The 23,523-nt window shown below is 52.9% G+C and overlaps 1 protein-coding gene across 5 annotated transcripts in view; it reads left to right on the plus strand.

Annotated features, from left to right (window-relative positions):
• DHX34 (DExH-box helicase 34) overlaps positions 1–21,727 on the plus strand; it is a 56,168-nt gene extending 34,441 nt beyond the window's left edge. For all 5 annotated transcript variants that reach the window (XM_066373854.1, XM_066373850.1, XM_066373849.1 and 2 more), the window contains exons 5-17: positions 511–613; positions 2,967–3,184; positions 5,939–6,113; positions 8,287–8,480; positions 9,123–9,224; positions 10,880–11,119; positions 11,307–11,474; positions 11,847–11,970; positions 13,807–13,913; positions 16,223–16,504; positions 17,305–17,481; positions 17,685–17,823; positions 18,433–21,727. In XM_066373854.1, the coding sequence (XP_066229951.1) occupies positions 511–613; positions 2,967–3,184; positions 5,939–6,113; positions 8,287–8,480; positions 9,123–9,224; positions 10,880–11,119; positions 11,307–11,474; positions 11,847–11,970; positions 13,807–13,913; positions 16,223–16,504; positions 17,305–17,481; positions 17,685–17,823; positions 18,433–18,566 (2,163 nt within the window). In that variant the 3' untranslated portion in view covers positions 18,567–21,727. The remainder of the gene's footprint in view (positions 1–510; positions 614–2,966; positions 3,185–5,938; positions 6,114–8,286; positions 8,481–9,122; positions 9,225–10,879; positions 11,120–11,306; positions 11,475–11,846; positions 11,971–13,806; positions 13,914–16,222; positions 16,505–17,304; positions 17,482–17,684; positions 17,824–18,432) is intronic.
• Positions 21,728–23,523: the final 1,796 nt, after the last annotated feature.

The raw sequence follows: 23,523 nt of genomic DNA on the forward strand, positions 1-23,523 counted from the left end.
TTCTCTAAAAAATCAATAAATAAAATCTTTTTTTTTTTTTACTTATTTTAAAGACTTTATTGATTTTACGGGGTGTGGTGTGGAGTGAGAAGTATCTACTCATGGCTGCTTTACTTTGGTTGTTCATCAATTGCTTGTCGTACATAGCTTGACTGGTCAAGCCCAGGGTTTCGAACCAGCAATCTCAGCATTCCAGATTGATGCTCTATCCACTGCACCACCACAGGTCAGGCAAATCTTTAAAAAATAAAAAAATAACGGTGTTCACATGTGTCGGAAGTGGGGAAGGAAGAGGGGAGGAAGGGGAAAGACCCACAACGCCCCAGGTTTCTGGTCAGGATGGGCCATTCCTCCAATGGAGACCTGAGGAGGAAAGGGTTTGGTGGCAGGCACCGAGGCTAGTGTAGACATGTGGGTGTGAGACAGCCAGGAGGTGTCCAGGAGGCCCCTGGTCACACGGGTCAATATGGGCTGAGTGAGCCCTGATGTCACCTATTTATTTTCCTTCAGGTATTTGATGTGGCCCCCGCTGGAGTCCGGAAATGCATCCTCTCCACCAACATCGCTGAGACCTCAGTCACCATTGATGGGATCCGCTTTGTAGCAGATTCTGGTAAGTGCTGCCCGGTCGCTACCCCAAGGACTTGAGGCAAGGGTAGGGTTTGGAGATGTGCAAACGTAGCAAGGGAACGCCAGACCTAAGCCCGGGAGTAGGTGGCATAGGGCTGTGGGGTGGTAAGCAACAACTTAATCTTTCTCAGATATTCCAAGGTTGCTCCTGCCTCAGGGGCCTTTGCACTTTTGTCCCTTTTGAGAGCTGTCTTTCTCCATATATCAACAGGGCTCACTCCTTTATCCCATTCCGGAGCCTGCATAAATGTCTCCTCTTTAGAGGCCTACCTTGTCCACTTTATCTCAGTGGTCGCCCCCTTCTCCTTTGCTCTCGCTTTCCTTGTGGGGCTTTTTCTTCCTAGTATGGACATCATGTTTTATACCTGTTGATTTGTTTATTTTCTGTCTTCCAAGTAGATTGTTCTCTGGAAAGTCAGCAGAACATAGTGGTTGAGGACACTGGTGACAGCCTGGCCAGGTTCACTGCTGGCTGTGTGACCTGAGTGGTGTCACTGACACTCATTTGTGTTTTTTGTTTTGTTTTGTTTTGCTTTTTTCAGAGACAGAGAGTCAGAGAGAGGGATAGACAGGGACAGACAGACAGGAACGGAGAGAGATGAGAAGCATCAATCATCAGTTTTTTGTGTGTTTTTTTTTTTGTATTTTTCTGAAGCTGGAAACGGGGAGAGATAGTCAGACAGACTCCCGCATGCGCCCGACCAGGATCCACCCGGCACGCCCACCAGGGGCGATGCTCTGCCCACCAGGGGGCGATGCTCTGCCCCTCCGGGGCGTCGCTCTGCCGCGACCAGAGCCACTATAGCGCCTGGGGCAGAGGCCAAGGAGCCATCCCCAGCGCCCGGTCCATCCTTGCTCTAATGGAGCCTTGGCTGCGGGAGGGGAAGAGAGAGACAGAGAGGAAGGAGGGAGGAGAAGCAAATGGGCACTTCTCCTATGTGCCCTGGCCGGGAATCGAACCCGGGTCCCCTGCACGCCAGGCCGACGCTCTACCGCTGAGCCAACCGGCCAGGGCCAATCATCAGTTTTTTGTTGCGACACCTTAGTTGTTCATTGATTGCTTTCTCATATGTGCCTTGACTGTGGGCCTTCAGCAGACCGAGTAACCCCTTGCTCGAGCCAGTGACCTTGGGCTCAAGCTGGTGAGCTTTGCTCAAACCAGATGAGCCCGCACTCAAACTGGCAACCTTGGGGTCTCGAACCGGGGTCCTCAGCATCCCAGTTGACGCTCTATCCACTGCGCCACCGCCTGGTCAGGCTCTGACACTCATTTGTAAAATGCCAGTAATGTCAGTGCCTCCCTCAGCTTGTAAGGATTGAATGAGTTAATACACTCAGATACTTAGGATGTACCTAGCATAGCGGGAACATTCAATAAATGTTAGCAGTTACCTTATAGTATTGCATCTGGGATGCCAGCGATAAAACACTCAATAATTTTATGTACCATTAAGATTTTAAAACGCTGTCCATTAAATATGGGCGTGCTGTTGATTTTAAAATACATCAGAGGGCCCTGGCCAGTTGGCTCAGTGGTAGAGCGTCGGCCTGGTGTGCGGGGGACCCAGGTTCGATTCCCGGCCAGGGCACATAGGAGAAGCGCCCATTTGCTTCTCCACCCCCCCTCCTTCCTCTCTGTCTCTCTCTTCCCCTCCCGCAGCCAAGGCTCCATTGGAGCAAAGATGGCCCGGGCGCTGGGGATGGCTCCTTGGCCTCTGCCCCAGGCGCTATAGTGGCTCTGGTCGCGGCAGAGCGACGCCCCGGAGGGACAGAGCATCGCCCCCTGGTGGGCAGAGCATCGCCCCTGGTGGGTGTGCCGGGTGGATCCCGGTCGGGCGCATGCGGGAGTCTGTCTGACTATCTCTCCCTGTTTCCAGCTTCAGAAAAATAAAAAATAAAAATAAAAAATAAAAAAAATAAAAATAAAATACATCAGAGACAATGCAATTTGGAAAAAGTTGATTTGAGAATTGCTAAGATATGGTGTTTGTTCAGCGGGGAGACCAGGGACTTGGTTTTGTTCATAGCTGTCTTCCTAGTGCCATGTACAGTGCCAGACACACTGTTCTTAATATTTGTCAGATGTCTGAACCTCTGAATAAACAAAGGCTTGAGAAAATAAATGAAAAGATGTGTGAATGAGGAAATGAAAGATTACATTGACAAAATGTCGGGGTTGGGCCCGAATGAAATGCACGTGGGTCTGTCTGTGTTCCCAGACTCAAGGAGGAAGTGAGGGTGTGAGTGGGGTAAGGGTGGGGAGAAGGCCAGGCTCTCGCAGGCCCTGTGGCAGCCGCCCACTGAGCCTTCCCTCCCTGCGCACCCCTCCCCTCCAGGGAAGGTGAAGGAGATGAGCTACGACCCCCAGGCCAAACTGCAGCGGCTGCAGGAGTTTTGGATCAGCCAGGCCAGTGCGGAGCAGCGGAAGGGCCGGGCGGGCCGCACAGGCCCCGGCGTCTGCTTCCGCCTCTATGCTGAATCGGACTACGAAGCCTTTGCCCCCTACGCTGTCCCGGAGATTCGGAGGGTAGCCCTGGACGCACTGGTCCTGCAGGTGAGACAGGGTCAGGGAGGGGCCTGGAGCATTTAGACAGGACGCAAACTAGGTTTAAAGCCCTTTGGAAATGTCAGATCCGGTGTTGAGGGGGAATTGTTCCCCAAATCCACAGGGTCACAGGAAGAACCTCACGACTGAGAGTGCTTTCAGCTGCAGCGGAAAACCCATCAGGAAGTGGCTTTTAAAACTGAGATTTCTCGACAGCTGTGATGTCACAGCTCATATCTCAGTCGTTAGTTTCGCCTAGATTAGACAAATAGACCCATTCCCATAACAGCCAACTCAACAGACGTTTCATTTGCAGGTTGGCGGGCAGTTTCCCTTATTCGAGGACCCAGGTCCCTTCCCTCTCATGGCGCTATCATCTCCCTGGGGCCTCTTCATCATCTGTCAGCGTCGGGTGGGGAAGGAGCTTGGGCCATAGGTTTGGGGGCTTTCAAGGCCAGGTCTGCAAGTGGTGTCCTTCTCTTCAACTCCCCCTGGCCAGAGCTCCGCCCTGGCCACGCCTCACTGCAGGTGAGGCTGGGAAGTGTAGTCTCAGTGCTCTGGGAGGAGAGGCAAAGGAAAGTGGAGTAGTGGATGGTGTCCGCCACAGGCTCACACGTATATGCCTGGCGCACGCCTGGCACAAATCGGCTGCTTCCTACGGGTGGCACATGCTGATTGGTTCCGTGTTTGATTTCATTTTCTAAAAATGCTGGTTGTAACCCTCTGCATGGAGTTCCTGACCTACGTCATCTGCAGTTAAAAAAACACTGGCTTCAACAATAAGAAAAAGTACTGTTTCGATAACAAGGATCCCAAGATGGGAAGGTTCCTGGCTTGGTTATTAAATGGGTCAGTAATGTTGTAAAGGACTGGAGCTTTTTCTGTCTTTGGAGCCTCAGTTCATCAGCAGCCCTCCTGAAAATAATGAAGATGACAATGATAAAATATACTTACCTAGTTCTTACTGTGGGCTAGGCCCTATCTTAAGTGTTTTATGCATATAACTGTTTTTTTTTTTTCTTTTAATAATGTGCCCTGACCAGATATCGAACTCACAACCTTGGTGTATGAGGACAATGCTCTAACCAACTGAGCTATCTGGCCAGGGCCAACATATAACTGTTTTAATCCTCACAAAAACTCTATGGGGTAGGTAATCTTATTCCGATGTATAGATGAGGAGTGGATGCACAGAGAGGTTAAGTAACTTGACCCAGGTCACACAGCTGGCAAGGGGCAGAGCCGGAATTCCATTGAGGCTGTCAGGCTCCAAGCCTGCTTCCTGAATGTCATTTGGCTCTTGTAGCCGTGGGCATCACCTCCTCCTCCTTCACCATCTAAAGACAGAAGCAGCCAACCACCCCTCTTTGTGGGCCTCATTTTTAAGTCTGAGGAACCTTTCCCAGAAGCCCTCTGGCCAATTCCTCAACCTGACTTGTCAGCAGAACTGGGTCACCTGTACCCACTCTGTGACCTATAATTGTCCAGGGTCGTGGCATTATCAGACTAGGTGGTAGCCCTAATTCTCTGCCCTAGCTACACACTGGGTCACCTGGAGAGCTTTTAAAAAAAAACCCATCTCTTACCCAGGCCTTGTGTGTGTGTGTGTCTTGTTTATTTTTAAATTAAACAGGCTGATATTAGTTAATAGGATTATATGGGGTTATTTTATTGATTTTAATTTATTATGTTTACATCAGGGCTTTTAATTTAAAGGTCTTAATTATTGGGTGGTCTCCTAGACAACATTAGGGTTTGAAGAACAGGGAGGAAGGTGGAATAGGTGGTTCCTGGGTGGATGGTCAGATGTTTGGTGGCTTCCAAATCAGGGCCAGGTGAGCAGGTCACCTCCCTGGGGGACTTGGGCTGAGCCTGCAGGCCCTCTGAGCTTTTTTTCTGTCTCTCAGAGTCACATGAGTTACCATGCCAGGCCTCGTGATGGGTGTGTGTTTCACTTCATTCTCCCACCACCTGCTGCCCCTCTGGTCTCTGAATTAATGGGGATTCTTGGTCCAAAGTGAGAAACCCAACTCAAACTCTTGTAAGCAGGAAAGGGGATTTTATGGATTTGCGTATCCATTGTAGGGGGAGGTCCAGCTTAGGAACAATTAAGGATTTCTCCATCTGTGTGGATGGGCTAATTTCCAGGCAATGAAGAGTAACCACAGTGGCTCTGAGCTTCTGTCCTGGCCCCTCATCACCAGAGAGGATGCCGGAGTTTCTCTTGCCCGGCTCCAGTTTGCCAAGTCCCAGGAAAGGATTCTGATTGGCCCAGCTCCTTTCATGTGCTCATTCCTTAGTTGTTATGACCAGGGGCTGAGAAACCTCGGCTGGTCCAGCTTAGATCATATGCTCGCTCCATGGTCAGGGTCTGGGAAAAGAGGTCCTAGACCAGCGGTTCTCAACCTGTGGGTCGCGACCCCGGCGGGGGTCGAACGACCAAAACACAGGGGTCGCCTAAAGCCATCGGAAATACATATTTTATTTAAAAATGTATTGTATAATAAATATATATTTTCTGATGGCTTTAGGCGACCCCTGTGTTTTGGTCGTTCGACCCCCGCCGGGGTCGCGACCCACAGGTTGAGAACCGCTGTCCTAGACAGACAGACAGACAGACAATGCCCCCGCCCCCTGCTCTGTTCAGTGGGCCTTGCTATTGGTGGTTTTAAAATATCACAAGTTTGTGATCCCTGAGCCCTCTCAGTGCTCCACAGTGGCTCATGTGTCCCCCATTCCCTGGGGCTTTGGTTCTCATTCCAGATGAAGAGCATGAGCGTGGGGGACCCCCGAACCTTCCCCTTCATTGAGTCCCCAGCACCAGCCAGCCTGGAAACGGCCATTCTCTACCTCCAGGACCAGGGGGCCCTGGACAGCGCTGAGGCCCTCACCCCCATCGGGTCCCTGCTGGCCCAGCTGCCTGTGGACGTTGTGATTGGTGAGGACCCCCCCCCCCCCCCAGTGACCATGCAGCGCAGGCACTGCTTGCTCTTTAGTGACTTGTGGCGAGCCTGTTCCTTCTCTAGGCCCTGTTCACTCATTCATAAGTCCTCTGTGTCAGGCACTGTTCTAGGCACCAGGGATATAGCAGCAAACAAACAGGCACCTCCCTGCACAGCCTGTCCCCAGCTCTACCCTGGTGCTGGCCTTGCGGTTGGTCATAAGGATTTCAAAATCTTGTCCTCTTACTCATTCTTGTGTCATTCCTGCCCCTCCTGAGGACCTTGCAGACTCAGGCGTATTCATTTTACCTGATTTTCCTGACTCAAGACATTTTATCTCTCCCAAAAACCCACAACCCACAGAATAGTCCCAGCAGAACACAATCATGACACTCAACAGAACCTTCTGCCTGTGCTAATGTTGTTAAAGCCCCATCATGGCAATACATGGGGGCTTCGTGCAGGCGTGTGGTGGGGGAGTCCTCTATCTCTGAGGGCTGTGAGGTGGCTATTTCTGTTTATTTTAGAAGGAAACAGGGCTAGAGCGAGGAGAACCTAGTCTGAGAAGAAAATGAACACTCCCTGAGCATTTCCTGTGTGCCAGTGAGAGGCTTTACAGACCTTGTATCATTCCATTCTCACATAGCAAGGGTAGTGCCTCTGGGTCCCCGTGTTGTACAGCTGAGGAAACTGGGGCTTGGCAGGGGTGGGGGCATCAGTCTGTGCTCAGGGAATGGAACAAGCTGGTGGTAGAGCCTGGCTTTGCTCCAGCAGGACACTAAGTGTATCGGGCACCCATCTCCTGCAGGATAGGAATGTGACACTTGCTCTCTGTGAGGAAGTGAGGCTCAGAGAAAGGCTGTCACCCACCCAGGGCCATGCCGTGGGCAGAGCTGGGAGACACCTCAGGCCAGGCTGACACTGCTGCTTCCTAGGCCCTGCCCAGAAAAACACCGATGACTCAGTGCAGGGTGGCCCTGGGCCCGATGGCTCAATCCCTGGTCAGGCACAGTGAGCACTTGATAGGCTGAAACCTGCTTCATCCCCACAGCAGGTGGATGCCACTGTCGCCCCTTCCACAGATGGGGAAATGGAGTCATAGCGGGATGGAGGCACTTGCCCAGGGTGACAGAGCTAGGGGACTCTGTTTTACTGCCCATCTTTATCTTCCAAGGCTACATGTGGAACAGGAACTTTCTGGAAAGGCAGTCAAGGGGACCCATGGGGATGAATCAGACTCATGATGTACAGGCTACTGACCACAGGGCGGCCAGGAACAGCCTGAGCATCGGGAACTGGTTGTTCACCAGTTGAGATACTGTTCCTACGGCTTTTCTTCCTTCTCTCTGTCCTTCCCTGTCTCCCTTCTTTCCCCACTTCTGCTATGTCCCCTTCTCCTCTCTCCTTCCCCCCTCTTCTCTCCCTCCTGCCTCTCCTCTCTCCCTACCCCCTCTCTTCTCTCCCTCCCACCTCTTCTCTCCCTCGTGCCTCTCCTCTCTCCCTCCCCCTTTTCCTCTTCCCTCCCCCCTCTTCTCTCCCTCCTGCCTCTCCTCTCTCCCTACCCCCTCTCTTCTCTCCCTCCTGCCTCTCCTCTCCCCCTCCCCCCTCTCCTCTATCCCTCCCCCTCTCTTCTCTCCCTCCCCCCTCTCCTCTCTCCCTCCCCCCTCTCCTCTCTCCCTCCCCCCTCGCCTCTCTCCCTCCCCCCTCGCCTCTCTCCCTCCCCTACGCCTTCCCTCCATCTTCCCCTGCCTCCACCTTGAATTAATAAAGATGGCAGGAGAAGGTTTGTACTGACATAGGGGCAGCACTCAGCATCTGCTGTGTGCCAGGCAGACCAAGTTACAGCTGGCATGGTGGTCACATTTGGGGGAGGACAGGACAATACCAGGGCAGGTCAAAGTGAGTGCTGGGAACAAACAAAGCCAGGCAGCAGGTGAGGGGTGCGGGGAGCCGGCAATAAAGAGAAACGCAGTTGCCAGTGCTCAGAGTGCCCACCACAGGCCCGAGGAGGCGGCACCGTACTTGTCTCCAACCTACAGCTGGGGAGACGGGCCTCACCCAAGGTCACATGACCAAAAGCACCATGTGTCCTTCTGGCTTTAGGGGCCCTGTGTGGTTGGGATGGAGGGAAGGTGGGTGGGTAAGCTCAGCTGGCTGCCCGCCCCCCAGGGAAGATGCTGATCCTGGGTGCCATGTTCCACCTGGCGGAGCCCGTGCTCACCATCGCAGCCGCGCTCAGTGTCCAGTCGCCCTTCACCCGCAGTGCCCAGAGCAACCCAGAATGTGCGGCTGCACGGCGGCCCCTGGAGAGTGACCAGGGCGACCCCTTCACGCTCTTCAATGTTTTCAACACCTGGGTGCAGGTGAGGCTGGCAGCAGGTCTACCCTGTCGGACTGTCATTCAGTGTTCTGTGCAGGGTTGTCACGTGGCTCCTCGTGCCCCACCAGCCTATGGCCTCTTCCATGCTCAGGGCCAGCGGTTGCAGAGCTCAGGCTGAGGGGGACCTGGGTTCTAAAGACCAGTTACAACCAGTGCCCTCTGAGGAAAGTCCAGGGTCTGAGGGTAGTACCTGCTTATCCCACAACATGATCCCTGAGCCCCACTCTGGGCCTGGTCCTGTGCCGGGTCATGCTGAGGCCCTGGTTGTGAGCAAAAACCCTGGCCCTGTCTTCCCAGGGCTCACAATCCAGTACAGGAAGTCAGACTAGTGCCTGGACAGTAACCTCCCAGAAGGGCTGCAGTGGGGAGTCCAAGGGGCTGAGAGAACCTGGAGGGGAGTCTGACCCAGTGTGGTCTGGGAGGGGTTCCTGTGGGAAGGGGCAGTGAGGCTGGAACTCGGAAGATGGAAGAAAGCTGGTGTCAGGGAGGGCCGGCAGGTCTCCCACTGCCTTGCATCCTCCCAGGGGCTGGTATTCAGACCCATGCTGGGTAGTCTGGCTGGGAGTCTGCGCCCCTTTCCCAGGCCCGATGGCCAGGACCTGACACCTGTGTCACCTCCACCCAGGTGAAAGCTGAGCGGAGCAGAAACTCACGTAAGTGGTGCCGCCGCCAGGGCATAGAGGAGCATCGGCTGTACGAGATGGCCAACCTGCGGCGCCAGTTCAAGGTGAGGCTTGGGAGCAGGGGCAGAGGGGAGGCAGAGCGGGTGCACCTGCGCACACTCCGGAGTACAGCCTCCTTCCTCTCTAACAGTGGTCAGGGTCCCAGCCTGCACCCCCCTCCCACACCATCTGATGGCCAGGAGTGGGGGTGGAAATCCAGGAGGGCGGCTGGAGGAGTACCGGCTCGTGTCCTATGCTGTGTCCTCATGAAGGCCCTCGCCCTCTAGAGCAGGAGTGCTGAGATGGCGCGTGGGCTGAGTGTTGGGAAGCAGCACAGGGCAGTAGTTAAGAGGATCAACTCTGGAGCCAGACGTCCCAAGGTTCTGCGGGCAAGGTTCTGCGCCTCTCTGGGCCTCAGCTATCCTCTGGGACCAGGGAAAGTGGTAGCAATCCTGTGCAGACTTACTGAGCACACATGTGAGTGTGTGCAATTTTCTTGCTATTGTTATGCGGTTCTGTACCTTCCTTGTGTCGTTAATAGCCCGTGGCCATCTTTCCACTTGAGAACGAGAAGGTCTGCTACACACTTCTCAGTGGTTGTGTGTGTGCCATGGGATGAAAGGAAAATGCGGGCATCCCTGGGTGACCCGTTAACCTTTGGTGGCAGATGGGCGGATCGAGGCCCTGAGTAGGCAGGTCTCCCGTGCAACTTTAGGGGTCCCCATGTTGGGGCCCAGTGATGTCCTGACCATTCTATTTTTTTTTTTCTTTTTAAGATTTTATTTATTCATTTTAGAGAGGGGGGGGGGAGAGAAAGAGAGCGAGAGAGAAGGTGGGAGGAGCAGGAAACATCAACTCCTATATGTGCCTTGACCAGGCAAGCCCAGGGTTTTGAACTAGAGACCTCAGCAGTCCAGGTCAACGCTTTATCCACTGCGCCACCACAGGTCAGGCCTGTCCTGACCATTCTTGTGTCTTTCAATGTCTCTGGCTTTTAGAGCTGGGGTTCAATCTTCGGTGGGCCCCAGACACTGAGAAGCTAATGAAAGGTGGGGCCCTTTCTCTTTTTCTCTGTCTCTCTGTCTCTCTCTCACACACACACACAAAACATCCTACATCCTTCACTGGTTGAGGTTCAGTGAGAAACGAGAGGGTTTGATCCAGCAGGATCACTCGGAGACCGTTGACAGAGGTATGAGCCCAGCGAGGGGCGGGTGTCTCTAACTCAGCAGAATCCCCACAGGGGGTCTGTTAAATCCAGGTTCCCAGCCCCACCCCCATGGCCCTCAGTTATTTTCTGGGATGGGGCCCAGGATGTGGCATTTTGACAAGTTCCCACTTGCCAGATGGTGCTGCTGGTTTCAGGGACAGGTCGGAGCCTCACCAAGGCCATGATGGGATCCCAAGGCAGACCCTGGGTGATAATCGCTGGCCTCCTCTCCTTCCTCCTTGTCCCCTCCTGTCCCTGGCCAACAGCAGCGACAGCACTCTTTCACAGAGCGGTCACCTACACCTGCACCGTGCAAAGATCGGGCGCATCTTAGCCTGCAGCAGCCTCAGTGGGGAGGTACTGGGAGCATCCCTGCTTTCGGAAAATTGTGGCTCAGAAGGGTGACATCGCTTGCCAGCAAGTGGCAGGCCACACTTGTACACGTGTAGGTCCAGAGCCCGCCCGCTCGGCCTGCCCTGTGTTCCTCATGCAGGCCTCATCTGTCCCCAGGAGCTGTTGGAGGACCATGGGCTGCTGGCCGGGGCCCAGGCCCCGAAGCCTGCAAATAGCTACAGCCGGCTGCAGCGGCGCCGGGAGCGCCGGGAGCTGTTCCAGCTGAAGCGCCGGCACGAGGAGGGTGGGGCGCGCAGGCGCAAGGTGCTGCAGCTGCAGGAGGAGCAAGGCGGCTGCTCCAGTGATGAGGACGGGGGCCTGGCCTCCCGGGGGGCCTGCGACAGTGTGGACATCCAGGTTGGGCTCCATGGGGCCGTCTGGGCCTGGGGTGGGTGGGGGTGGAGTTTACCAGCTTGGGGACATGACCTGGCCTCACTTCGGGAGACAGGTTTCTGTGGACAGGACCTGGCCCCAGCAGTCTACAGAGCTCTGTGGGTTCCTGTGTCCTGGTACAAACCCCCACCTTCCTCCATGTTCCCACCAGGATGTGAAGTTTAAGCTGCGGCATGACCTGGAGCAGCTGCAGGCGGCCGCCAGCTCAGCCTGGACCCGGGACCAGGTGGCCCTGCTCAAGCTGGTGCTGGGCCGGGGCCTCTACCCCCAGCTCGCCATCCCAGACCCGTTCAACAGCAGCCGCAAGGACTCGGACCAGGTGGGCTCCGTCCTGCTCCCAGGCCCCGTGTGTGTTCTGGCATTCAGCACACTTTCGCAGCACCTGCTCTGTGCTGGGATGTGGCCCGGACTGAGACAGCCCTGGCCCTGCCTTCATGGGGCACTCGGTCCAGTGGGGGGAGAGGGGCAGACCTGTCCTGGATAGGAGACCCAGAGTGGTTGGCACTGGGATAGGGAGCCCAGAGGCTGGGGGAGCACAGGGGGCCCCTGACCAGCCTAGGGGGGACCTCTGAGCTGAGATGGGTAGGGGGAACCATGCGAAGAGGGTGGAGGAAAAGTATTGTGGGCAACACTTGCGGGAAGGGCAAGTCCGAGGGCCTCTGTCACCTGGCGCTGCCTTTGGCCTCTCCAGATTTTCCACACTCAGGCCAAGCAAGGCACCGTGCTGCACCCCACCTGCATCTTCGCCAGCAACCCCGAGGTGCTGCACACACAGGAGCAGGAGCCCAAGCCCAAGGGCGGTGGAGGGAGCCGAGGTACTGATCCTGAGTGGGGAGACATACCCCTGCCGTCTGCGGTCACCCCTCATTTCTTCCCACACTCTGCTTTTGCTGGGGCGGCCGAGCAGGTGGGGAGGTCCCAAGAGCCAGGTCTGGCTGGGCGGCCTTGGCGAGTTCACCTCCACGGTAGCCTCGCCCTCCCCCTGGTTGGCGTGGTTGGACCTGAGTCCAGTGGCCATTCCCAGGACCGAGTGTTGAACCTGTCACGAAGTCTGTCCATGAGCTCTGTGAACTCTCTGGCTTCATCCTGCCCCGGCGGTGGGGTGTGCGCTGGGTCTGAGCTCTGGAGCGCAGCTCATTTTCTCCCTTGTAAACAAAGGAACATGCGTTCCTTTATTGAAATGGTAAATATTAACTCAAAAAGATAAGATTTATAATTTTAAACATCAGAGATAGAATTGGAAACTTTCCTAATGTTTAATTAACTACTGGAAATTCCTAGCTAGTTTACCCTCTTTCTTTTTTTATTTATTTTTATTTTTTGTATTTTTCTGAAGCTGGAAACGGGGAGAGACAGTCAGACAGACTCCCGCATGCACCCGACCGGGATCCACCCGGCACGCCCACCAGGGGCGACGCTCTGCCCACCAGAGGGCGATGCTCTGCCCCACCGGGGCGTTGCTCTGCCGCAACCAGAGCCACTCTAGCACTTGGGGCAGAGGCCAAGGAGCCATCCCCAGCACCCGGGCCATCTTTGCTCCAATGGAGCCATGGCTGCAGGAGGGGAAGAGAGAGACAGAGAGGAAGGAGAGGGGGAGGGGTGGAGAAGCAAATGGGCGCTTCTCCTATGTGCCCTGGCCGGGAATCGAACCCGGGTCCCCCGCACGCCAGGCTGACGCTCTACCGCTGAGCCAACCAGCCAGGGCTACCCTCTTTCTATTACATTGTTTTCCTTTGTTTCAAGCATGAGAGAGACAGACAGAAAGAGAGAGAGATGAGAAGCATCAACTCATAGTTATGGCTCCTTAGTTGTTCACTGATTGCTTCTCCTATGTGCCTTGACCCGGGGGCTCCAGCCGAGCCAGTGACCTCTTGCTCAAGCCAGCGACTTTTAGTCTCAAGCCTGCGACCACGGGGTCATGTCTATGATCCCACGCTCAAACAGGTGATGTTGGGGTTTCAAACCTAAGCCCTCAACATCCCAGGCCAACAATCACACTATCTACTGCACCACCGCTTGGTCAGGCTTTCTTTTATTTTTTAATTTTGAAAAATTCTATGCATCATCCAAGTAGACAGATCCTTACCAGCTTCTGTAGCTGCATTTGCCATCCTTACCTTTACTTTTTTTTTTTTTAATTATTTTTATTTATTTATTCCTTTTTTAGAGGAGAGAGAGAGAGAGAGAGAGAAGGGGGGAGGAGCAGGAAGCTTCAACTCCCATATGTGCCTTGACCGGGCAAGCCCAGGGTTTTGAACCAACGACCTCAGTATTCCAGGTCGATGCTTTTATCCACTGCGCCACCACAGGCCAGGCAGTTACCTTTACTTTTTATTCTTTTCTTCTAGAGTACTTTAAATCATATTTCAGACATCATATCATTTAGTAATAATAATACTGATTGTCTTTAGCATTACTGTAATGCTGTTATCACTCCTAACAAAATTAACAATATTTCTCAATATCACTGAATCGCCCAGGTCATATTTACTATGACTTTAAAACTAAGTCATAGGCATTTTATCGTTACACATGTAAGTGGGTAAGTGGTCCTGGGGGACAGGCAGCTCCCAGGGGACAGATGGACATAAGGGGTCTGAGTGGGACATCAGCGGGCAGGTGGGCCTGAGCCATGCTGTTCATCTTTTCAGATGACAAGGACAAGATGAGCAGCAGGCACCAGCTCCTCGCCTTTGTCTCCCTGCTAGAGACCAATAAACCATACCTGGTGAACTGTGTCCGCGTTCCTGCGCTCCAGGTGGGTCCTGTCCCACCTTCCAGCTCCGAGGTGTGATGACTGTTCCCAGGGCCATGTGCATGGTTCAGGCCTGCCGAGCTACCCCACCCCCACCTCCACCTCCACTGGCTGACTGCAGGCATCAGCCGCAGACTTGGTGGCTGGGGTTGTTTCATTTCACGATTCCCTGTTGAGTGCCTGCTATGTACCAGGAGCTACTGAAGGTGCTGAGAACACAGCAGTGAGCTGAACAAGGCCCAGTCCCTGCTTTCCTGGAGCTGACATCTGGCAGGAAGGACAGAAAACAGCAATAAACATAGGACAGTGCTTAGTGAGGGTTAGAGGGTGGCAAGTGTTCCAGAAAATGAAAAGAATAGGGTCAGGAGATTAGGAGAGGTGGGTTGAGGGTGAGGATAGGAGCAGGTTCTAGTATGAAATAAGGTGATCTGGAGAAGGTACAATTGAGCAAAGGCCTGAATAAAGAGAGGAGAGAGCCATAGGGATCTCTGAGAGAAGACTGCCCTAGGCAGCAGGAACAGCAAGTGCAAAGGCCCTGAGGCACACACATGCAAGGCTTGCACAGGGAACAGCTGGAGCAGAGAGTTGGTGGGAGAAAGAATTGCTGGAGATAAGGTCAGAGAAAAAGGAGGTCAGCAAGGCAGGTGGGACTAGAGCTGCATCCCCCCCTCCCTCCCCCCAGGTTTGGAGCAGAGCTGGGACAGGGTCTGACAAGGGGCTGAAACAGGAAGCCCAACAGGGAGGTGGGAGCAAATGGTTGGACAGGGCTGGAAGCTGAACACTTGCTCGGATTGCAGATATACTTGCATAGGTGCCTGTAGCCAGAGAGCGAGCATCCTAAGAACAGTAGCCACCCTGCGGGACCAGGGATGGTTGTGATTCCTGCTATAGAGCTGAAGATGAGGCTCGGGGGGTTGGGCTGGGGCAGGGGGCACGTGCTGCTTGCCTTAGCCATACAGTGAGCAAGTGGCCGAGCCAAAGCGCCAGGGCCATGGGTGTCCCGTTACCAGGACCCCTCACTATGACCCCAGAGAATGTTAAGGGAAAGGAGAAACATTTCAGGCTCCCTGAACGCAGGTGATTTTGTTGACACTGATTTCCACTGACCCTGTGGAAGTCAGCTCTAAGGTGCTCAGCTGTGCTCATTCCTTCCTTCATTCTAAACACTTGCCTTGGCCCAGGCAGTAATGGCTTGTCTAGGGGCTGCGGTTGTGGGGCTCACAATGCACGGGAGAGGCAGATGGTCAATAGAAACACAAATAAATACAAAGAGTTGGGTCGGATGCTCAGTCTTTGCTGGAAAGCAGGAACGAGCTAGTGGGGGCAGAGCGGTGCCCACCAGCAGCCTTGGGGAGGAAATGAAGATTTGCTGGTTTGAATGCTGCCTGGTAGTTCCGTCTCCCCCCTCCCTCTCCCCCTGCCCAGTTTGTTCATAACAGAATTTTAAACATACCAAAGTAGACAGAACACATGTTGAACAGTCTTGTTCCACCATCCAGTCCCCAAAACATTAACCCCCGCCAGTCCTGGCCCACCCACCTGCCCCCGCCCCATCCCGTAGAATTCCCTCGACATATTCTGATGATTTTCAGACAGGAAAGTTGAAAGAAGTGTATGGTGAGCACTCATACCCTCATTCCCAAGACCCTTCAAATGACATTGGCCTTTTGCTTGATGACACGTCTGTCCTCTGTCCACTCCCTACTCATTTCAGTAGGTGGGCTTTCTTTTGAATTTCTCAATGCATTTCAGAGTAAATTGCTGATATCAGTGCCCTTCACCCTTAATGCTTCAGCATGTGTCCCATTTATGTGCATCTGATGTTTGTTTGTATTTTTTAGGGTAAAATGTATATAGAGTGACATGTACAAATGTTAGGAACATTATTTGATGAGGGTTGACAAAGGCGCACATGCGTGTAACCCCAGCCTATCAAGATATAGATGCCCCCTCTGCTGTCTGCCCCCAGCCCGGGTAATGACTTCCTTCCTTCTTAGAACATACCCTACTTGACCCCTCTTCTTGAACATACCTACTTGACCCCTCTTAGTCTGTCTCTCCAAGTAGAATATTAGCACCATGGGGGCAGGGACTCGGTCTGTCTTGGTCACAGTTGTATCTCCAGCCCCGAGTGAGTGCCTGGCACAAAGTAGGCATCTGGTAAATGTTGGCAGGAGTGGACGGGTACATCATATAGAAAAGTAGATGGAGGGGTAGGTGGATGGATGGGCAGGTGGATGGGTGAATGGGGGTCCCCTGAGATGGCATCCTGCCTTGCACCCACCGCCTGTTTTCTGCCCCCTCTCTCCCAGTCCCTCCTGCTGTTCAGTCGGTCCCTGGACACCAATGGTGACTGCTCTCGCCTGGTGGCTGATGGCTGGCTGGAGCTCCAGCTTGCAGATAGTGAAAGTGCTGTCCGGCTCCTGGCAGCTACCCTGCGGCTCCGTGCCCACTGGGAAAGTACCCTGGACCGGCAGCTGGCCCATCAGGCCCATCGGGGGCAGCTGGATGAAGAGGAAGAGGAGGAGGCTCCTGTCAGCCGCCAGGAGGTGGCGGACCTGAGCAGGGAGCTGCTGCAGTTCATGGCATCCAAGGTACCCACCACTGCCTGGGTACCTGCGCCACCCTTGCCCAGAAGGGGGTCCACCATGGAGATTAAGGCTGGGTTGACCCGGCTTCCAGTTCACTTAATGTATGCACATTGGGAGTTTTCAGATGGGGGGGGGGTGATGACGACCCCAAGGTCACTGCTGGTAAGGGCAGGAGCCAGGATTTGACCCAGTGCCTGGCTCCAGAGACCACACTGTTCACCTGTAGCCCTCAGTCTGCAGAGGCCTACTCAGTGGCTCCTGCAGGCGTTGCGCAGGGCCCCTCCCTGCAGCTGGGCTTGCAGGATGTAAGAGGGTGCTGCGAGGTATCGGCCCATGGAGAACAGACAGGAGGATTCGGAGAGAGCAGATTTGAAACCAGCCCCCCTACCTCTTAAGTGGGAGTTGAGAATTAATCCTGATTTTACTACGTGTGGCAGGGGTAGGGGATTAGGGCACGATCCAGATGACATCCTGGAGGAGTGGAGAGACCCAGTGAACCAGGGAAAGAGGAACAGGCTGACGTGCTGGGGGAAGGAGGGGCAAGGTGGCCAGACTCACGGTCTGGATGTGGTCCCACAAATGGCAGGGAACAGGGAGGGGCCTGGGAAAGGGAGTTGAAATGGGGTGGGGGCATCAGGGCATGTTTTAGACAAGGCTGGTCATGAGTGTCTGAAAGCGTGTTGTGATTGGCTTAAGAATTTGGCCTCCATAACAAAAAAAGCCCAGGGGTGGGCTTCAGGCACTGCTGGATCCAGGTGCTGATAGTGTCTCCCTGAGTTTATCTCTTGTCTCTCTTTCCTCAGGTTCCCTACAGTCTCCGGCAGCTCACAGGGCTAGAAACCCAGAACCTCTATGTGGGACCCCAGACCATCACAACTGCTCCCAGTCTCCCCGGCCTCTTTGGCAGCTCTACCCTTTCTCCCCACCCCACCAAAGGGGGCTACACAGTCACTGACTTCCTCACCTATAACTGCCTCACGGTGAGCATGGACCCCCTTGGTCCTCCCACTCCTGCCCCTGAGGATGGGATTTTAGGGAGCTCCCCCAACCACATTTCAACTTAGTCCAGGGATGCAGTTTCAGAATGGGGCCTGCCAGCCCCGAGGGGCTCTTGGAAGGGACCCAGGCTGTCTGTGGGGGGCAGGGACAGGGGCCGAGCCCTGACACAGCCTGCCTGCTGCAGAGTGACGCAGACCTGTACAGCGACTGTCTCCGCACCTTCTGGACCTGCCCCCACTGTGGCTTGCACATGCCCCTCACGCCCTTGGAGCGCATCACCCATGAGAACACCTGCCCAGAGGCCCCGCAGGATGGCCCCCCAGGTAAGGACGTGGTTGTGGGGGCATCCGTGCCTATCCGGCCACCTGTCCATCCCGTGGCTGTTTCCTGGGCTTCTGAGCATTCACTGGACACTCTGGGGACTGACATCTTCAACCCTCTCATCCTGGCTGGGGCCACCATGGGCTTTGTCACTGGCCCAGGGCCCGGGTTGGGGACAGTCTGGAGGGCTACCACTTTCTCATTTCTTTCTGTCTGTCTCTTTGGTCTCTCTGTGGGTCGCCTCTGTGTTTCTGCTTCTCCATCTCTTGTGGCTGTGTCTCTTGTTCTTTTCTGTCCTGCAGTTGTCCCTACCTTGGCCGCATCCTCTGTTTAGACGAGGATGCCGTAGCGGGCAGGCCCTGACCAGTGTCTGCCACAGTGCGTGGGCCCACCTGAGGGGGCTCTTGACTGGATCTTTCAGTTTTCCCATCTCTCTCCTGGGACACAGACTAAAGACATGACTCTGTGTGCGTGTATTAATCAAGGAAGGCTTCCTGGATGAGGGAGAGCCAGGTTCCCCAAGGCCGGGAGGTCCCAGTCCCTCGGGCACCCAGGGTTTGGGTCAGGGTGCGAGCCCGCAGCAGAGCACCCCTCAGCCTCCCCTCTCTCAGGAACTGAGGAAGCCGCCCTCGAGCCGCAGCAGAAGACTTCGGCCCTGCAGAGGCCGTACCACTGCGAGGCCTGTCAGAAGGACTTTCTGTTCACACCCACGGAGGTGCTGCGGCATCGGCGGCAGCATGTGTGAGCCCGGCTAGGCGGGAGCCCAGGGCAGGGCATGGATTCCTCCCTAACCCCTGTCCTGGGCTCAGAACTGCGGTCTGGTCCCTCCCCCACCAGTAAGGTCTGACATCCTGAGGCCAGCCTTAGCTGCTCCGTCCACCCGGGGGCAGCGGCTGCTGCTCTGTGGGCTCTCCTACCAGCTGAGGGCTCCTGGGATCCGTGTGGCCAAACAAGGACTTCAGATCCCAGGCCAGGATCTTGGTGCCTGGGGCCTGCTCTCCACCAGGTCTATGCTCAGGACCTCTGCTCTCCTTTGAACAAGGGAGACCCTGCTCTGGCCCGGAGAACTGGGGAGGAGGGGGTGTCAGTGTTCACGCCCTGCCCTGCCCTTGCTCCCTCTGTCCATGCTGGCCTCTGGTGGGCCCATGCTGGCTGACCCCAGTCCTTCCCCACCCCACTCCCATGTCCAGCTGCCTCCTTGGCAGTGACACCTGCAGCCCAACCATCTCGGGTATAACCCAGCCAGAGTGACTCGGGGCCCCTGGGCTGGCAGTTCTCACCGAGTCCGCTTATACCTGATGCACCCTTTCGCTCAGCGTTTAGCACTCGCATATTGATCTCTTCCCTCTCTCTCCCCCCTTCCTGCCTGCCCCCACACCACCAACCAAGGGGTTCGAGCATTACTGTGGGGAGTTTTGTGTTCCCACAGTTCTGAGGCCCTGAGTGGCCCAGAGCAGTGCCCCCCATCAGTCTGGCCACGCCCTTCACGAGTCCCTGCCCCTCCCACCTGCACTCACACTCATAGCCAATCCCATCAGCTCCCTCTTTAAAACAGACCCGGGGCCCTGGCCAGTTGGCTCAGTGGTAGAGTGTCGGCCTGGCATGCAGGAGTCCTGGGTTCGATTCCCGGCCAGGGCACAAGGAGAAGTGCCCATCTGCTTCTCCACCCCTCCCCCTCTCCTTCCTCTCTGTCTCTCTCTTCCCCTCTCGCAGCAGAGGCTCCATTGGAGCAAAAGTTGGCCCGGGCGCTGAGGATGGCTCTGTGGCCTCGCCTCAGGCACTAGAATGGCTCTGGTTGCAACACAGCAATGCCCAGATGGGCGGAGCATTGCCCCCTGGTGGGCATGCCGGGTGGATCCCGGTTGGGCACATGCGGGAGTCTGTCTGACTGCCTCCCCATTTCCAACTTCAGAAAAATACAAAAAAAATAAATAAAAAAAATAAAACAGACCCAGAATTCGACCCCGGGCACTGCCATTCCACGCAGGGACTGGACCAGCCACCTCCTCACTGGTCTCCGGTGACCACGGGTCAGGATGGCGTCATCCCATGGCACCTGGTATGACTATTCAATCAGGTGCACATAGAAATGGAGTGTTTCCATTTTTCAAAACGGGATTATACGCCTGTGTTTCTGCAACTTGGGTTTGGTATGATTGGGAGAGCTTTTTGAAGAGGGATAGACCTGTTCGCTGTGCTGCGTGGCTGACGTGCTGCTGATGGGCCTGTGCAGAGGGACGGTTCATCTCGTGTTCCTACAGACAAAGCTGGCGTGAAAAGCCCTGTGCCTGTGTCATTTCCAGATCCTGTGTATCTGGGATAGGTCCTGGAGGTGCTACATACAGGTCATTTGGTTGATTCTCCCAGACGTCCTCCAGGCAGGCTGCGCTGACTTCATTACCCGATTCCGCGACTGCGGTGCGCCTGGTATCTCAAAACTGCTCTGGGCCGCTGTGGTTCCTCTTCTCTGAGGAGGAGCTCCAGCTCTTGACTTTTTTTTTTATAGATAAGGTTCTTTGTCATTTTCTTACTGGTTTGTAATAAGCTGTTCATACATTCTGGCTTCTCAGCTTCATTGTAGATATTAGAAACATTCTTTCCAGTCTGCTGCTTCTGACTTTGTTTATGGTGGCTTTACTCTCAAGCCTTTTCCATTCTGCCTGGCCTGACCTGTGGCGCAGTGGATAGAATGCTGACCTGGAATGCTGAGGTCGCTGGTTTGAAACCCTGGGCTTGCCCTGTTAAGGCACATATGCCAAGCAATCAGTGAATGAAGCAGCTATTTCTCATCCTCCTCCCCTCATAAAATCAATAAATAAAATCTTTAAAAACCTTTTTTATTTTTTTGTCATCAAATCTCTACCTCCCATCTGTGTTCTCCAACCCAAAGTAGTAAAAATAGAGAAATAAATAGATGAAGGGAGAACCTTGGAGCTCTCCCTACCTCCATCCAGCCAAACCTGAGAACATCGTGTCTTGTTGGGACTGTGTTTGTTATTTTTTATAGATTTTGGAGAGAGAAAGAAGCATTTGTTCCTGGTTTCACTTATGCATTCATTGGTTAATTCTTGTCTGTGCCCTGACCAGGGATCAAACCCACAACCTTGGTGTATAAGGATGACGTTCCAACCAACTGAGCTATGCAGCAAGCCAGAACTGTTCTTGCTTTTCCTCTTTTCCGTGTTAAGGCATAAAACGTGTCCTGTGGGCAAGAAACAGTTCTTCATATTTGTGTTGGAGGCGGTGCTAAAGGTGAAAGCCATCCAGTGTCCACCGGGAAGCCTTAAGCATCTCCTGGTGTCTGACCCAATTAGTCCATCCTGGGAAGTGGGTCAGAAGGAGCTGTCAGGGCATCAGTGAGAATTGAGGAAACCCAGGGGTCACAGCCTCTCAAGGGTGAGCTCTGTGGCCCTTAACAAGCAATACAGAAGTTATCCTTTTATTACCTGGAGATGTTTGTTCCGATAAGTGCTCAAAACTCCCCGTGGGGCTGTCCCTTTGCTGTTCTCACAAATGCATGAAGTAAACCCCTGGAGACATCACTTTTCACCCATCAGATTGGCCCAGATTAAAAGGATTGATGATGCTCGCTGCTGGTGAGTTTGGGGAATGGGCACTTCCATCCGCCTTGAGGGAACTGGTCCAAGTTCTCTGGAAGGCAGTTTAGCGGGGTCTTGCAAAATGCAGAGTGTGGATGCCTTCATTCAACGGTTTTTTAAGACTCGCTCAAATCATAAGTGAACAGCTAGATAAATTTTTCCAGAAAATGAAATATGCCCTTGCCACCAGCATCCAGAACAGGAAACAAACCGTGAGCAGCACCAGTGCCCTGCTGGGTCCCCTCCACCCCAGCCCCCGGCAGTGACCAGCAGTCCAACTTCTAACAGCAGTGCCCAGGGTTGACCACTCTGGAACTTCAAAAAAAATGTACTCTCTTGTATGTGGCTTTTGCTCCACATTATGTTGCATGGAGCTGCAGTTTATTTGCTCTATTGTATGAATGAGTCACTGCATATCTCTTCTTTTGTTGATGGGAGTTGATGTGGTTTGGTACCTGGCTTTGGGTGAAACATTGTGCATTTTTGTGGAGCGTGTATCCAGGAGCGGAACTGCGAGGTCACAGTATTGGATGTGTTCAGTTTTAGCAGTCTTCGAAATTGGTTTTTAAAGTCGCCTTACCAGTTCGTGCGCCCACCAGCAGCGTCTGAGCGCTCCGAACATGCTGCACTTGGACTTGGGACTGTCAGCAGTTGTTAGTTAAGCCATTCTAATGATATTTATTTTGGTTGTAATGGCATTTTTATGACTAATGATGTTAAGCATTTTTTCATGAGCATATTAACCATTTATATATGTTTTGTAGTTTATATTAAATATATTGCCTCTTATAAAGTGGCTGTTTATCTTATTGATTTGAAAGAGTTATATATATAATAAATATATAGCTTATATATTTAAATATAAACTTATTTGTCAAATACATGTATTGTGAATATTTTCTCTAAATCTATACTTGCTTTTTCATTTTCTTAACAGTGTCTTTTGCAGAGTAGTTTTTAATTGTGATAAAATTTAGTTTATCATTTTTCTTTTATTTGTACTTTAAAATTATATTATTTTTATTATTGTGTGTTTTATTTTTAATAATTATTTTAATTTTTAGAATATACCTACTTTATATTATTTATATTTGTTATTTTTATTTTAAAATTTTTAATTTTTATTGTATTTTTATTATTTGTACTTTTTGCATGCTAAGAAATTTTGGCCTACTCCCAAGGTCATGATGTTTTATAGTTTTTATTTTACCTATAAGTCCATGATCCATTTCCAGTTAGTTTTTGTGTCTAATGTGAGTTAAAAGTCAAGGTTCATTTTCTGCATGTTAATATCCAATTGTTCCAGCACCATTTACTGAAAGGACTATTCATTTCCCCTTGAATTAATTTGACACCTTTATTGAAAATCAATTGACTAATCCATGTGGGTCCGTTTCTAGGCTTTATTCCATTGATCTATTTGTTGCAGCTGTCCCTGAACCACACTGTCTCATTACTGTAGTGTTACAGTAATCTTGAAATCAGGTAGTGCCAAGCCTCCAACTTTGTTCTTGGTCAAAATAGTAGTGACCATTCTAGGTCCTATGCACTTCCATGTACATTTTAGAACCAGCTTGCCCATCTCTACAAATGCTTGCTGGGATTTCAACTGGGATTGTCTTGACTGCAGATATTTAGGGAGAATTGACAAGTTGACATTTCAACAAAAGCAAGTCTTGGAATCCATGAATATGGAACATCCCTCCTTTTTAAAAAATATATTTAGGGTCCTTTAATTTCTCTCAGCAATGTTTTGTGATGCTCAATGTATTTATCTTTCACAACCACAGTGCCAGCCTGTGGGTTTGCTGGCCCCTGGCACTGACCACTGCTGCAGCAGAGACCCTCGAGGGCTGGGACTTGGCAGGGAGGACACTGTCGTCCCCATTTTATATGTCTGTTTCTTCACTTGTGAAATGTGGGTAATAATAGCCCCACCTCACGAAGTTCTGAGTGCCTCAGAACAGTGCTCAGCACATAGATGTGCTCAGCAAACGTAGCTATTTAATACAATTACACCTCACGCATAAGACGCAACCAAGATGTGCTCATCAGTCACTCACCTGTGACAACAGAGAAATGGGACAATCTCTTGAGGGAGAA

The sequence above is a fragment of the Saccopteryx leptura genome, chromosome 3 (genome assembly GCF_036850995.1).
Source record: "Saccopteryx leptura isolate mSacLep1 chromosome 3, mSacLep1_pri_phased_curated, whole genome shotgun sequence".
Taxonomy (NCBI): Eukaryota; Metazoa; Chordata; class Mammalia; order Chiroptera; family Emballonuridae; genus Saccopteryx; species Saccopteryx leptura.